This window comes from Arachis hypogaea, chromosome 10 (assembly GCF_003086295.3).
Source record: "Arachis hypogaea cultivar Tifrunner chromosome 10, arahy.Tifrunner.gnm2.J5K5, whole genome shotgun sequence".
NCBI lineage: Eukaryota > Viridiplantae > Streptophyta > Magnoliopsida > Fabales > Fabaceae > Arachis > Arachis hypogaea.
This window is the reverse complement of record NC_092045.1, coordinates 8,688,267-8,705,479: the sequence shown is the minus strand read 5'-3', so window position 1 is coordinate 8,705,479 and position 17,213 is coordinate 8,688,267. Positions and strand designations below refer to the sequence as shown.

The window sequence follows — 17,213 nt, the reverse complement described above, 5'->3', positions numbered from 1 at the left end:
TATTTGTATTATTTTTAATTATTTTATATTATACATATAATGATGATTATATAAATTTTAAAATTTAATTTTATTTAATAGTTTTAATAATTAATTTATTAAATTTTAATAATTTTAAAAGCAGAATAAATTCTATGCAAATTATTGTATGGTAGAATACGATCGGCTAGGACAAAAGCCTTCCCTTACCAGACCATTGCCATCCCTATGCATGTAACAGGCAAGCTAGTTAATAAAAGAAATATACAGTTGCATACTCTTGATTGAAACATTAAACTCTTAAAGACAACCCTTTAAATTTGAGAACTTTTGGGTTAGTTATTAATATTATAATTAGAATATTACATTTTTATCACCGCATATTAGTCAGCATTAACTGTATCCTAAACCAAATAATATCTCACTAACAATAGAACATTAGCTTCTTGATATTTTCACTAAGTTTAGGTAAAGGTGCTGTTTTTGGAGGAGCAGCTCTTGATAATGTTGATGAACCTTTGAACAAACCTAATGATTCTGAAGATCTCTCAAGGTAGAGTCTTCCTCTATATGCAGCTAAATGTGCATAATATGCAGGAGGAACCAAAGAAATTGGTTTGGTGCACCTAACAAAGGTGTAGCACAAATTGTAAACTAGCTTCTGAAGTTCATCTGAGGTGAATTGGTTTTCATCCCACAAAACATGGTAATGTGTTGGCCTGCTCGTTCCTTTAACACCCCAATGGCTGCATAGGTAGAAATCGAATTCCTTTGGATGAGTGATCACGGAATCTACCACGGTCCCTGGAGGGATGTTTTCATACAAGAAATGGTTCTGAGTTGAGGATTGGTCAAGTTCAAAGGGAAACAACCTTGTGTGGTGCCTCTTCTGCACGACGGCAAAAGTAATGAGAGGTTTGTAGTCCTGGAACCTTGAACATGCTGTTCTGATGGATTGTAGTTCCTCTTGCAGCACTTTGTAGAATTGAGTCTCACTGACACCGTCGCGAAAGAAGATTATACGACCGGGGAGTTTCTCTACTTCCTGGTAGAAATCTTCCAGCAACTCACCAACCATTGAGCCAAGATCCTGGATGATTTCTTGTCTGTGTGTTTGAGACCTTATTCTTGAAATGTACTTGTTTGCTGTTGGCCAATTCATGCTGCCAACAACAGCTGCAACGGATGGACTAAAATCATCAAGAGGGTGAGGATGTGTTACATCGGCTCCCATGAAAATTGCCGGCTCGTCAATCTGGAAGAGGCGAGGTATCTGAGAAGGCAGCGAGTTGTAGAGAGCAACCGTGCATCCACCAACTTTGGCATTGATTTTGAGGGCCAAATTTGCCAAGAACTGTGAACTTAACTTGCTCAGATTCGGATACAGGCAGCACTGGCTTACAACGCCAACACTCGTCTCGGCTATTCTCTTCAAGAAAGCATACCCTTTATGTTTTCTCTCCATTATGCAGATCAGAAGCTGAAGGTTGTTTGAGGCGCTCCTCTGTATTTTCTTGAGCTTTGATTCCAGAAGGAGGGGATTGTTGAGAACCTGGCTTGATTCAAATTGGGGGCTAATAACGGTGTTCTTGTTGAGATAAATTCCCAGTTGTTCACATCTTTGAGTTAACTGGTTTATGAATCTGGGGATATTGGACTTCTGCTCGGAGGTACCACCAAAACTCATGAGCGCCCACCTTTCGATTTTAGTCCCTTCAAAAACATGGCCATCGAGCAGGTTCCACTGCCGATCATGCCGCGAAGGAGTGAGGTTCCTCACATGACCTCCCTCTCCTAGCTTCAGCTTTGGAGGGTGGAGAATTCTCCCAGTTAATCTCGTCATTTCTCTTGAGACATTGAGTTTGAATTCTCTTTCCTGGTCTCCACTGTCAAAAGGATTAACCTTCAAGACATTAGACACTAACACAAATATGTAATCAACACAAAAGGATCCACAAATACGTAAGACTCAAGTAATGACTGAGCCTTTTAGGATAAATCATTTTTCATAAGAATCATAATCAATATTCAATAAACAAAAAGATGTAGCTTCTTCAAGTGGTTTACCTGGTGGGTCCAACTTGCCCTCGCATGACTCCTTCAATGATGGTTTTCCTTTCCCCTGGTCTTTGGCACCCCATCTTGAGAATTCTTGCTGTTTGATCATCGGAGAGTTTTCCGAGGAACTTCTGGCCTTCACAGATCACACAAAGCTCCATAGGGAGATAACAAGGCTTACTCCTGCTAATTTGCAAGCATGGAAGTTTCCTAAATTGTATGTCATAGTTATAGTGATCTTTGAAGTAAGTCAAAAGCCTCAGATTCCTTCCATCTCTGTCTGCAAACCAGAGATTTTCAGTAATGTCCTCAGTTAAGCCGTAGACTCGGTACCTTTGAACCGTTTCTCTATGGCAAACAAAGATCCTGATGTTCTTCAATGCCTTTTCCACTTCCTTCCTCTCTTCAGCAGTTAATTGTGCTGTCTTCTTTTGAGAAAGGTCTCGGAGAAACTCGAGCCGTTTCTGCAAGTATGGTATCACTCCTATGCTTTCATGGAAAGCAGTTACTGAGAAATCTACATTTAGAGCAAGTCCTTGTTGGGTTGGCCTAAGACTCTGAAAGAAACCTCTCAGTCCAACAGCTCCACCACCAATATCTTTGCTTCTTCCCATTGAATTCGAGTAGAAAGACCTTCCTACAGGTATGCATTTCTCGGTCGGACTTTCCCTCAGAACCACATCTAAAGCATGGAGATAATCCTGTGGAAGGGGAATCCAATCATCACCCTCTTTGCTCAAGTAACTACTTAGCTCCTTCCCATTGATCTTGGAAACTAGTTTGACATTGATCCTAAACAATTTGAGTTTTTCATGCTTCTCTTTCGAGTCATACACATCTCCATAATTTGATGACAATTTGCTTGTGGGAATTGGAAGGCTTATGTAGAATTCGAGCTTATCGTTTTGGAACTCGACCGGACTATACAGGTTCTTCCTTCCATCATATGCCGGCAGAGCACCAGAGAGTAGATCAGAATTTCTATCTACCAAATTCTGTTTGATTGCTCTTGCAACCTCCTTGGAGGGATGCGGAGTGATCTCAACATTGTAATGATATATCTTCTGCGATGAATCGAACTGCACCAAAAAGTGGTTGGCTAGAAGAGAGATGACAGAACCTTCTTTCCCACCGGAATCCGGCCTCCTTGCAACAATTACTGTCTGAGGCTTCCTTGAAGGAATGAGTGTCTTCCCATGATCTTCTTTGAAAGATGCCATAGTTTGCTGTTCAAGTTCCTTTGGAGCTGAAATAGCATGAGAAACAAGAGGGTGCATCATTTTTCCAATTCTCTTTGTTGTGTAAAGTGTAAACCAATTAGTAAGCTAAAACAATTTAACATAATTTCCCATGAAGAGTCCCTTTTGCTTCAAGAGAAAATAAACTTTCTAGTAACTTCCACTACATCATAAAGGGAACCCAAGAAAATGGAGTTCAGTACATAAAATTTTCTAAGAACTTTATTGTTACAGAATACATATGTTTAGATTAGATACAAATTTACCAGGAGCACTTTTAAACATTAAAGATAACTATTTATTTGATAATTTTAGTAATTACAACAGCACAGACAAATGTTAATTAAAGCAAATCCAAATCTCCAAAATAAGTGTAAACACAATGATATAGCAGGTAATCGAATTGTAATTTTGTTTTTATCAATTTGAAAATATAATTAGTAGTAGGACCCCCTCCCTCTAGCAATCTATGCTTCAAAAGAATTGGATGAATGATTATAAAGTAATTGAAGGCATAAGATGACTAGGCTGATAATTAATTAGGTCTTGACTTTGTTTTATGAAACAGTGGTCTCCAAGCAAAACCATTTTTTTTTTTTTTGCAAAGTCTAAATAAATTCTAATATTTAACCACTATGTATAGTTGTCATAACTGAACCTAGGGATGGCAATACCACCCAAACCCGCGGGTACCCACCCCACACCGGGGTGGGTTCTTGGGAGGGGCGGGGTCGGGGTCGGGTTTAGGTAATACCCGCCCCGCTATATATATAATATATATAATTTTAATATATAATATGTATAATATATGTAAAATAATTAGTAAATGATTAATAATATTGTATCATATTTAAATTTTTATTTTAATTTATGTTATGTATGTAATGATGGTTATATAAATTTTGAAATTTAATTTTATTTATTGGATTTTAATAATTATAGGGGCGGGGCGGGTTAGGGTTCACCGTTTTACTACCCGCGGGTAAAAGCAGGGCGGGTTCTATGCGAGTTATTGTACGGCGGGGCATGGTCGGATAGAGCAAAAACCTGCCCCTACCCCCGGTTGCCACCCCTAACTGAACTGGTGATTAAACTGGTCAGACTACTAGTTCACCGGTTCACTGTTTCAATCGGTGGATCACGGGTTGAACCGACAACTCGGTTCCATGTAAATAAAAAATATAAAATAGTCGAAAACTTAATATTAAAATTTGAATTAGTTAGCTAAACTAGTATCATAATTTAACAACTATCAAGTCTTAATTAGTCATTACTGCTGCAATAGTATCTTAATTTTAACACACAAGAGTAACAATTCATGAATTATATCCAAGGAATAATTCAGCAATTCAGAAATTCATAAACTAATTCAGAACTGATTCAAAACCAATTCAACTAATTCAGCAATTCAAAACCAATTCAACATTTCAAGTCAACCACGGCCATATTTATTTCTAATCAGCTCATAAACCAACCAACAATAAAATTCACAGCAATAACACAAGAAATTTCACGGAAAAAAAAAACTGAAAAAACAAGTAAATGCTCACGGAAGGGAAGAGAGTGGAGCAGTGGAGCACACCACGAAGAGAGCTCACGGCAGGGAAGCAGTGGAGCACATCAGGGAAGCACAGCTCACGGCTGCAGGAAGCACAGCTCGAGACAGAGACAGAGACGCGAGCGAGATGCAGGCAGAGACGCGAGACGCGAGCGGAGGAGAGCTAGTGGATCTGGTGAGAGGCGCGGCGACGGAGGTAATCGTGCGGTGGCGCCGTGGCGGTGAACCGAGGTGACAGAGACAGAGCTGGGATGGCTGCCGTTTTGGAAGGTGGTTCAGCCCTTCGGTTCTTCAGGAGGCCAGGAAGGACGAAATCACGAAGGAGAATGGGAGAGAGTAGCAACGTGAAGCTGAAGCGTGAAGGAGACAAGGAAGGGGGAGAGTCTCAGTCATCTCTCAAAGGAGAATGGGGGAGGGACCGAGAGTAGGCGAGTAGAGCTAGGGTTTCTTTTCTTTTTTGTGGGACGTCGTTTGGGGATGGGTTTTTTTCTTTACATTTGACCGGTTCGGGCTTTAAAACCAGGCCAGTTCGCCAGTTTTCCACTATACCATCCCATTCAAACCAGTTTCCACTGGTTTTATTTCTTGTCCGGTCGTATGTATCATTCGAACCAATTCTATGGCCAGTTGGTGCACGAAATTGCAATCACACTTTTGCAATTCCGCACAACTAACCAGCAAGTGCACTGGGTCGTCCAAGTAATACCTTACGTGAGTAAGGGTCGATCCCACGGAGATTGTTAGCTTGAAGCAAGCTATGGTTATCTTGTAACTCTTAGTCAGGATATCAATAATTCTCAGGTTTAATTGTGAAAAGTAAAAGAACATGAAATAAATACTTGTTTTGCAGTAATGGAGAACAGGTTGAGGTTTTAGAGATGCTCTATCTTCTGAATCTCTGCTTTCCTACTGTCTTCTTCTTCATGCACGCAAGGCTCCTTCCATGGCAAGCTGTATATAGGGTTTCACTGTTGTCAATGGCTACCTCCCATCCTCTTAGTGAAAATGTTCAACGCGCTCTGTCACAGCACGGCTAATCATCTGTCGGTTATCACTCAGGTTGGAATAGAATCCAGTGATTCTTTTGTGTCTGTCACTAACGCCCAGCCCTCAGGAGTTTGAAGCTCGTCACAGTCATTCAATCCTTGAATCCTACTCAGAATACCACAGACAAGGTTTAGACCTTCTGGATTCTCTTGAATGCCGCCATCAATTCTAGCTTATACCACGAAGATTCTGATTAAGGAATCCAAGAGATATTCACTCAATCTAAAGTAGAACGGAGGTGGTTGTCAGGCACACGTTCATAGGTGAGAATGATGATGAGTGTCACGGATCATCACATTCATCAAGTTGAGGAACAAGTGATATCTTAGAATAGAAGCAAGCGTGATTGAATGAAAAACAGTAGTAATTGCATTAATCCATCAAGACACAGCAGAGCTCCTCACCCCCAACCATGGGGTTTAGAGACTCATGCCGTAGAAGATACAATGTGAAACATGTAATGTGTCATGAGGTACAGATATAATAGCAAAAAGTCCTATTTATGGTGAACTAGTGACCTAGGGTTTACAAGAATGAGTAAATGACGTAAAAATCCACTTCCGGGGTCCACTTGGTGTGTGCTTGGGCTGAGCATTAAAGCTTTCATGTGTAGAGACTTTTCCTGGAGTTAAACGCCAGCTTTTGTGCCAGTTTGGGCGTTTAACTCCCATTTTTGTGCCAGTTCCAGCGTTTAACGCTGGGCAGTCTTGAGCTGATTTGGAACGCCAGTTTGGGCCATCAAATCTCGAGTAATGTATGAACTATTATATATTGCTGGAAAGCCCAGGATGTCTACTTTCCAACGCAATTAAGAGCGCGCCAATTGGGCTTCTGTAGCTCTAGAAAATCCACTTCGAGTGCAGGGAGGTCAGAATCCAACAGCATCTGCAATCCTTTTTCAGCCTCTAAATCAGATTTTTGCTCAGGTCCCTCAATTTCAGCCAGAAAATACTTGAAATCACAGAAAAACACACAAACTCATAGTAAAGTCCAGAAAAGTAAATTTTAAATAAAAACTAATAAAAATATAATAAAAACTAACTAAAATATATTAAAAATATACTAAAAATAGTGCCAAAAGCGTATAAATTATCCGCTCATCACCAGTTCACTAGTTTTTCGGTTTGACCATCTGAATCGGTCCGATTTTAACAATTATGCTTACTCTCATTGTGCTTATTATTATTTTTTTTTTTTGAAAAAGTCTAAGGAGTCAATTCTAGTATAAGCCAACTAAGCCAATCTCCTTTTATTTCCATTTTAAAATTTGAAAAATTAGGGTTGTGGGTAGTTTTTTTTTTTGTTTTGTTTTGTAATAAGCCTATTTTTCAAGTAGTTGCTTCAAGTTGATTTCTCCCTAATTGGTTTTCTAGCAAAACCGTTTTTCTTTCTCTCTTTTATATAACCTCGGAAAAAAGAAAACAAAAACACACACAAAGCAAACTTTCATTTCTCTATTTTTTGAATCAAAAGCCATGGAAGAGACAGAAGATTCCACCATTAATGTTAACCAAAAACTCAACTCCAAAAGGAGAACCTTCAGGAATAGACCAAACTCTCATGAACACCACCATCACCATCATCATCATCACCACCACCATCACTATAACTACCATTAGCAGTTGTAGCATTATCATCTTCTACACTACTCAACTCACCTTGGATTCCTCAACAGCAATAACAGGTATTTTCAAAGATACTACCCAACACTTCTTCCGCTACTCTGATACCCTTTCAACTATTACCCGTCACTCTACCTTTCTTTTCAAAATCATTGCTTCAAACCAAAGCCCTACTTTTAGAAACCTCTATGCAAACTTAATAGCACTCCCTCTTTAGATAACAAATTTTCTGAACCAACACTACTTGCTCCAAGTACACAGTAAAAGTAGAAATAGCATTCTTACTTCGTTTTTAAGCATACCTTTTTCACTACAAGAAAAAAGTTGGATACTATCGGATTTAGTGGTAGCCATTATCGGTGAATTTAGTGTCAAATTTTTTCTACGGTTATGAATGAAAATTTATTCCTCTAATAAGTTACTGTTGGATTAGAAATTTTGTTATTGAATTCGATGGTAATTAGAGGTGCGAAAATTTATTTTATTAACGTTAGATTTTTCGTCGAAAAATTCTGGCAGGAGTTTAGTGAGATGTGGCGTTTAGGCAACGACGTACACTTTACCGACGGATGTTTCCGCCGGTAAATCCAACAATAAAACTGGGGTAAAATTCAAACATAAAATCCTTCTTCCTCCACTTTTGTGAACTCTCTCTCTCTTCTCTACTTCTCTCTCTCGTCTCTTTGTCTCTAATCTCTTTGTTGCTGCTCCATTGAAGCTGCCGCTGATCGCCACCACCTGGAGTTGCCTCTATCACCGCCGCTGCACGTCATCCTCACTGCTGCTGGAGCTATCACCACCGCTGCCACTGTTGGTGTCCGTTGCCATTGGAGGTCGTCATCTTGTTGTCATTTCTGCCACCTCCTATCACCATCATGCTTTCACTATCCTACAGCTATCATCAGAGACATTTTTTCTATAGTTTTTTATTTTTCTAGATTTTTTTGTTAGTTTGGAATTTTGTTAGGTATTTTATTAAATTATTGATTAAATTTGTTTAATGAAGAGTGTGATTAGGATTTATTATATTAATTTAGTGTAATTAAAAATTAAATAATCTTAGAGTAGGTTAGGCAGGATGAAATTAAGAGTGCTTGAGCTATTAGAAGATTCTATTTGAGTATTAAGAGTGTTTGAGCTATTGGAAGATTTTATTTAAGTTTAGCGAATGAGTTTCTTTCAATTGTATTGAGTTTATATCGTTTATTTTTGTTATACTTGTTAATTTGGTGAAATTAGAATTAGGTTTTAAGTAATTGCTTTGTTAAGTTTTATTTATTCCTTTTAAATTAGTTTCACCTTGTGAATTTAATAAGTTGTCTTTTTTATTAGGATGGTGTTATTCTCTTTGACATCAATTGGAGTTCGCTTCTTCCGTTGTTGTGCACTCATATTTTAGGTTGGTTTTTATATCTCTAAATATAATGAATTATTTAAATTTAATGTCGGACTTACTATTTCTAGGATAGAGTCTTAGGACAGAAATGGAAAAAGGTTGCGTAGTGACACCTTCTCAAAACCCTTGTTTGTTGAAAAATGTGAAGTTATAAAGGATTGCGCACTAGAACGGCTGGGATTTGATGTTTTATTGGATACGTGTTTATTCTAATTTATGCTTGCACCTATTTCTTATGTGAAATGCAATAAATTTATTTGGTGGATGTGTTTGAATTAAGGAGAAGTTCTGTCAAATTTTTATTTAAATTGTTTAAAACATGTTTGGTTCGTGAAAAAATGATAATTGAATCTGGTGGGAGATTCTAATTATATAAGAAATTATGTTGAATTTTTTCTAAAAATTTTAATAATTTGTGTTGTTGGTTGAATTCTAGGGTGTTTGTTGTAAAATTATTCCAAGTCATCGTTTGTGGATGAATGATAGGGATAACGGTGGGCGAAAGTGTTTAAAACCTAAGTTCTTTGAGGGGGTTGACGAGTTTACTACGTATGTCTTCAACATGCAACCGTTTAGGTCTCAAGGGGTATCTAGGTGTTCGTGCTATAAGTGTCAGCTGACTAAGTGATTAGCATCTTTAGATATAATATTTCTCCTCTGCTATAATGGGTTCAACGATGGGTATTAGATGTTGACAGAAACGAAGAAGTAGATGAGTAAGAAATTAACCGGTCTGTCTCGAATTCCAATAGGTCTTAGGGTTGATCAACGAGAGTTCAGGTGCATAGAGAACTAAATATGAAAGAAATGAATTGGGAAGGTAACCAAGAGGAATACAACGAGATACTGTTTGATGCAATTGGTATTACCAATATGGAAGATGTTGAACAAGAGCCTAAAGAGATTTTATCTATTAGAATCTGTCGCAAAACCTTTGTTCGAGGGATGCATTCATTCAAAATTTTCTGAGTCAAATCATAGCTGAATGTCTTTTGATAAGTAGGCCACTCTTTGGAACGAATTAGTATCTATCAAGACTACTGGCATCTTTTGAAGCCACTACAAAATAAAGAAGTTAATTTCAAAATTAGGTCTAAATTCGGTGAAAATTGATTGTTGTTTGAATGGTTGTAGGCTATATTATAAAGAGGACGTAGACCAAACTGCTTGTAGATATTGTGATGTACTGAGATTTTAAGTCGAGAGAGAACGAATTGGTAAACGGCGGGTAAAGAGAGTTATAAACAAATGGATGCACTACTTGCCCCTAATCCCTAGGCTAAAACAATTGTATGCATCAATGAGTTCGGCCTCTCACATGACCTAACATAGTAATAACAAGAGAGATGAAAATTCACACATAAATTTGCCATAAAACCTTTGTGCTTAACTCTTTGCTAAAAATGTTAGACTAACTTTGTGCTTTGACAAGTTTGTACCGAGCTCTAATTTTTTGGTGACACGTACTCTTGTTGGCCCGTTATGGTGACTCCTTATAACCTAACTCATGAAATGTGCATGAAAGATCCATACGTGTTCCTAACTTGTATCTTACCTGGTCTAAGAAACCCAAAGGACAAAATGATGTCTTCTTGCAACCCTTAGCTTGGTGGATGAGTTGATGGCGTTATGGATTCATGGTGTAAAAACGTGTAATATTTCAATGAAGACAAACTTCCAATTGCATGTTGTATTGATGTGGACCATTAACGACTTTCCTGCATATGAGATGTTATCAGGTTGGTTCACTCAGAGTCGAATGTTGTAACACTCTAACTTTTAGCACCTCATGATCGTACTAAAAGTCCAGATGTTTCCTACCTCTAAATCTTTTTATTTAGTACTACATTTATCTAATATTAAGCCTTTGGGAAATATAACCGGATTTTTAATTAAAAAATCAAAAATTCTTTACTTTAAACCACTAAATCACATAAGTATGTATTCAGATAGCATTATATACATAAACTTATTCAAATATTCTCAATACAAGTTCTACCCCTCTAAAAATAACAAAATAATAAACGACGAGAGAAAAAATAAAATGTAAGACTAAACCAAATACAGAAAATACGAATATATATACATAAGGCTCTGTAGTTCGGTCGTGGCTTCGCACCAAGGATTCTTGAACCTGTCACTGAAAAAGTAAATCTGTATGGGATGAGAACATCGTCCTTGCATGTTCTCAATAGGAAAAGTGAATATCGTGATAGTGAAGAAATAAAATACGAATAATTTCTTTATAACTTTAAAATAAATACTTTTATTTAACCTTTAGAATTCTTTAAAACTTACTTTAAAGACTTTTAGTCAGTTTCTACAAATTATGTTACTTTAAATAAATTCCAGTCATGTTACTCAGTCTTGAGTTACATTGATCAGTTTTCAATTACAGAAATTAATTCATAGTTACCTCAATTTCATTAGTCATTCTTCAATTAAACAAATCAGATAATTCACACATCAATTCTCAGTTATCTTAATCCTTGATATATTCAGGAATCAACAAACACAAGCAGACACACAATACAAATATACAAACAATTCACACATAAATTAATTAGCAAAGAATCCACAAATAACACAATATAGCAACAAAGGAACACTCAAGAAATTCACACAAATACATATAATGAATACCTTTCCTATGCAGGTCATGAGCTCATGCGTCGGTTGTTTATCCGCAGCCCGACGTTACCCAGGACAAATCCCGAATATGGTTTCTCACTGAGTCAGTAAGGCACTGGTATCATCATGAGCGAACACATGTCATTTCGGATACCGCGGCATCATGAATTTATCCGTGTCAGTCAGGCCAGAAATAATAATAATAATAATTTTCTATAGCTCAAAAAATGCATCTCAGCGAGAAATAGACTATCAGTTGGATGGGCATCCCCACATTAGCAATTGGCACAAAGGCCCAATCAAGCAGCCAGTTCTCATATATAATTATCAGTTTTCAATAATTTGTTCATCATTCACAGTTTCTCAATTATCTTTCTAAATTCTTTGTTTCTAATTCCTTTTCTTTTTGTCATACCTCCAAATCACCAATTAGTCAATCATACTTCTGCATCGCCATATAATCATTCACACTTCCGTATCACCAGAAAGGTACACTTTCAGCCATTCATCAATCATAACATCAAAATGTTTAGGTTATAATTATTCAAACTTCTTTAACATTTAATCGAGATAAAATTCATTTTCTTAATAAATCGAACTCAAATCAAAATCTTTTTCTCAATAGATTAAAACATGATACTTTTCTTAATAAATCGAACCGAAAACATGACTCTTTTCATAATAAATTAGAATCAAATAATATAATTCTTAAATCAATTTTTTTAAATATCGCTTCAAACAAAGTCTTAGAGTTTCATAAAAATTTTGCCAGCATCTCCTCTAAAATTCGGACTTAATCCACCCTTACGGGTTCCCTCTTTCTCAACAAATCACCAACAACCTTTTCTTAATATTTTATAAAACAGAAGATTTTCAATAAATCATTTAACTTTCTTTAATCTCCTTAGTTATTATAAAATTACTTGTAAACCATCAAAGTTACTACTTTAGTCAAGAAACCAATTTTTAAAAAACCATTTTAACAATCGCACCTCAATCTCATTAATTCATAAATTATTATTATTTTTTAACCAAAAGACTAAGATTTTTATTTTCCAATACCCAAAATTTAGCTCTATATAATTTTCAATTATTACAAAATTGTCTTTATACTTTTAAAATTACTGCATTAGTTTACAAATTAAATTTCACGAAATCAGTTTAATAATCAATCTATGATCTTTTTACAATTTACAAGGTCAAACCTAGCTTATCAAAATTAATTCAATAACCAATATACTATTCTCAATTCATACATTATTTAACCAAAGTATAAACATAACGTATTCACAGCCGCAAATCCAACAATTCTCATCACAACCAACTAAAAATAAGAATTTTCAGCATTCTCAAACAATCAGGAAATCAAACACATATTCATCAAATTCAATCATTTTCATAGTCACAAATCCAATTCAAACTCATCATTCAATCAGTCCATACAATCATGAATTATTTGCAATTATTCAATACATCTTATAGGCATTCTTAAATCAAAACCTTTAATTTTAAAAACGAAACTCCTACCTCAAACAGTCGAAACCCACTAAGCCCAACGCATCTAAAAACCCTTTTTTCTTGGCCCAAAATCAGCAGTATCGAATTTGACCATGAGCTAGACTAATTCACTATGCTTTTCTCTACCTTGCCTGGTGCAGGTTTTATTCAGTCAAAATCATATTATTCTTTGTTTCACAAAGGCATTGGTGATAGCCTTGTTATGGTTCTAGTTTATGCTGACGACATAATAGTGGCAAGTTAGCTTGATGTTGCCATAACACATACTCAACAGACACTACAAAATCTGTTCAAGCTTAAGGTTCTAGGTATAACACCCTAATTAGCCTAAACCTTACCTCGCGTCGTAAAGCAAAGGTCAATCAGAGATTACGATAGTTCTAAGCTCATACATAATATATATGTAAAGAATAGTATAATCTAGAATCCCGATGAAGGATATAGCTCAAAAACAGGATTTTAAAAGCGCAAAACGTACTAACGAAGCTACTAGCTTAAGGCACAAGAAAAAGATAAGATATAACAAGAGATAAGTATATAATATCATAGGAAACTAGTCACGACTCGCGGAGTTTAAGCCGGCTAGCCATATACAGGTAAACAGAACCATACAGTGCAAATAGCTTATACAAGTTTTGTTCTTCAAATATATGCCTCTAGGCAAAACAAAATACAAAAGGAGAGATGCATAAACAAAATAAACCAAAAGACTCCAAAAGAATCCAAGATCCTCCGTTTTTGTCACCATCCAAAGTAACTCACTGAGGTGGGTTGCGACCGGCATCTGAAAAACACAACAAAAATATGGTATGAGAACCGGAGGTTCTCAGTATGGTAACAGTGCCCAGTGATGTAGGATATAAGACACCGGGATGCCAAAGGCAATCATAAACTCCATATCCATCACAAGATTTCAAACTTAAGCATCCTAAAACAGATAAGCATAATATACCAACATTGACTTAAATAAACCGGGTAATCTATCTTAGGGATTTCTACTCTAACCAAACACCGCTCTCACACAGCCTTCACTAACCTATCCTCCATGTGATCCCATCGCCACCACCTTCTGAACCTCCCCAATCCCAGTAGAAAACACAGATAATATACAATGCAAGTAAAACACAAGTATAGGCATATAAGGCAAATAGTTTAGATAGCAATTAGGCATGTTATTCAATTAGGCAAGCCATTACAAGTAATCAAAGCATACAAACAGATAGAAAATGCATATGATGAATGCCTGCCCTACTGGCTGTGATATCACATTGTCGGTTCAACTGCCAACCCAACACATCTCCATGGAGACATCGCCCTTCGTATTTCTTATATGGGAACCCCCGAGATATAGTGCTCAGATCACTGTCCAGGTATCGGCGCCTGCATGCTCTATAGATCCGAAGGGATGCGAGCAGGATACTCTGGTTCAAAGTCTGAAAAATCTCTTCGCACTCCGATGTCCACACGAATGGCACTTCTTTCCTTGTCAATTTTGTCATCGGTAATGCGATCCGGGAAAATCCTTTGATAAACCTCCTATAATATCCGGCTAAACCCAAAAAGCTTCTGACTTCCATTATCGTCGTCGATCTTTCCCATTCCATCACCGCTTCTACCTTAGAAGGATCTACAGCTATTCCTTCTTTACTCACCACGTGGCCTAAGAACTTTACTTTCTCCTTCCAGAACTCGCACTTTTACAATTTAGCATATAACTTCCGTTCCTTTAAGATTTGCAGCACAATCCTCAAGTGTTCCTCATGCTCCTTTACTGTCTTAGAGTAAACCAAGATGTCATCTATGAAAACTACCACGAATTTGTCCAAAAAGGGACGAAAGACTCTGTTCATGTAATCCATGAAAACAGCAGGTGCATTCGTTAACCCAAAGGACATTACCGCAAATTCGTAGTGTCCATAGCGTGTCCTAAACGCAGTCTTAAGGATATCATCCTCCTTCACCCTTATCTGATGGTAACCGGATCTCAAATCAATCTTAGAAAACACTCTAGCTCCTTGCAATTGATCCATCAAGTCATCTATCCTTGGCAGCGAGTACTTGTTTTTCACTGTCACTTTATTTAACTGTTGGTAATCCACACACAAACACATTCCTCCATCCTTTTTCTTTACCAATAAAATTGGCGCTCCCACAGTGATACACTCGGTCGAATGAACCTCTTGTTCAGAAGCTCTTCCAACTGAGTCTTTAATTCTGCCAGCTCTATCATAGCCATTCTATAAGGCGCAATCGACACTGGTCCAGCTCTCGGCACTAATTCAATTGAAAATTCAATTTCCCTTTGAGGTGGGAACTCAGGGATATCTTCCGGGAATACTTCTGGAAAATCTCTAACCACCGAAATCTGATCTAAGTTTTGGGCATCACCCAACGTATTAGCAGCCAATAGAATATAACCCTAACACTCCTCCCCACTACAATGCACCATTACAGAGTTCAGGTAATACCCCGTAGCTACCACTGCTCCATTCTCTCCTTCCAACATAAACCGAATAGTCCATTCAAAGCAATCCAACAAAACCCGATTCTTTGACAACCAATCAAACCCCAAAATCATTTCGTGCACAAAGCCTCTACCCTCAAGCTTGAAACCTACTTGTCTACAACCTGACCTAGTCATAACTGTTTGATGCGGAGTATGTACATGCAGATCAAAAGGTAACTCTGACACTTTCAAGCCTAATTCCTCAACTTTAGCAAATGAAATAAATGAATGCGAAGCTCCAGTATCATATAATGCAACTAAGGATTTATCACCAATTAGACATATACCTCTCATCAATGGATCCGCCTTGGAAGCATCCTTGGCATTCATAGCAAAGACTCGACCTTGATGCTGACTCTGGCCTGCATTCTGATTCCTCCCACGAGTGTAATCCCTCGCAATGTGGCCAGGCAACCCACAATTGAAACAACCACCTAAACCAATCTTTCATGAGTCATAAGGGTAAAAACATCCACAACGATCACAAACTAAATTCGGAGAACTCTTACTCTGATTTCCACTTCCCTTAGCATACTGAAATTGATTCTGATTGCTCTTTCTGAAGCCCCCTTGGCCTTGAGACGCATATCCTCCTCTCTTGAAGCTTTGTCCTCTCGGGTGAAAATACTTGCCACGCCCCCGACTAGAGCTCCCTCCATGAGTGTCCTTGGATGCCGCCACAGTTTTGGCATACTCTTCCACTACTCTAGCCTTGTTCACTAAGTCAGAGAAGACACGGATCTCCAAAGGAGCCACAACAGTCATAATGCTATCCTTTAAACCCCTCTAGTACTTAATGCACTTCCAGCTTTCGTAAGTCTCCAAGGGCACCTTGACACACCCTAGAAAACCTACAGAGCTCCTTAAACTTGTTGGTGTAGTCCGCCACAGATAGGGAACCTTGCTTCAGCTACATTAGTTCCATCTCCTTTGCTTCCCTTACAGACTCAGGGAAGTATTTCTTATAGAAAGCCGTCTGGAACACCTCCTATGGAATGTCGGCGTTCTGAACCTATAGCAAACGACACTCAGCTTGCCACCAGGGCTGGGCCTCTCCCGCTAGCTGATAAGCGGCAAACTCTACATACTGATTGTGTGGAACATGTTGCTCCTGTAAAGCATGCTCCATGGCCTAGAACAAGTGGTCCGCTTCAGTAGGATTAGTTGATCCTTGAAATGTTGGCGGATGAACCTTGAGGAACGTTGCCAAGGTCATTGAAACTCCTCCTGTGCTATCGCCGTTACCCTCAGCATTATCATTGGCATTCCCTTCGCCATTCTCATTGCCATTTTCATTTCCGGCCGGTTGGCCCAATCTCTGCATAGCTTGCAGAGTCGCAGCAGCATTAGCTTCCATGGTATTAGCGAGATTTGCCATTGCCGCCATGAATTTGGCATGATTGTCAGTTGGTTGCTCATTCCTAATTTCCCAAGTACGTCTTTGACCTCGCCCACAAGTGGCCATTAAGGTTTCTGTTTACACCAAACAATCGATATCAAGGTGATCAATCTCAATATCAAAAGTGTAGTGCTTCAAGTATCCCAAATAGGCACTCACAAACAAGCATGATATGCAATATCAAACAGATAACCTAATAGCATCAAAGAAAAGACACACAGAGTATGCAATGAAGCACAATCGGTCCATCCCTCAAGCTCA

General features: G+C 37.9%; 1 protein-coding gene across 2 annotated transcripts; it reads right to left on the bottom strand.

Annotated features, from left to right (window-relative positions):
- Positions 1-298: 298 nt before the first annotated feature.
- LOC112715073 (protein argonaute 7-like) lies at positions 299-5,319 on the bottom strand. Of its 2 annotated transcripts, none has more exons than XM_025766818.3 (3): positions 4,826-5,319; positions 2,047-3,283; positions 299-1,865 (listed from the first exon to the last, which is right to left on the bottom strand). In XM_025766818.3, exons 2-3 carry the CDS (start codon positions 3,255-3,257, stop codon positions 404-406), a joined length of 2,673 nt encoding a protein of 890 aa, XP_025622603.1. In that variant the 5' UTR covers positions 3,258-3,283; positions 4,826-5,319; the 3' UTR covers positions 299-403. The 2 variants fall into 2 exon arrangements, with proteins under 2 accessions (XP_025622603.1, XP_025622604.1); XM_025766819.3 differs by having other exon boundaries at positions 4,858-5,319.
- Between the last annotated feature and the right edge of the window lie 11,894 nt (positions 5,320-17,213).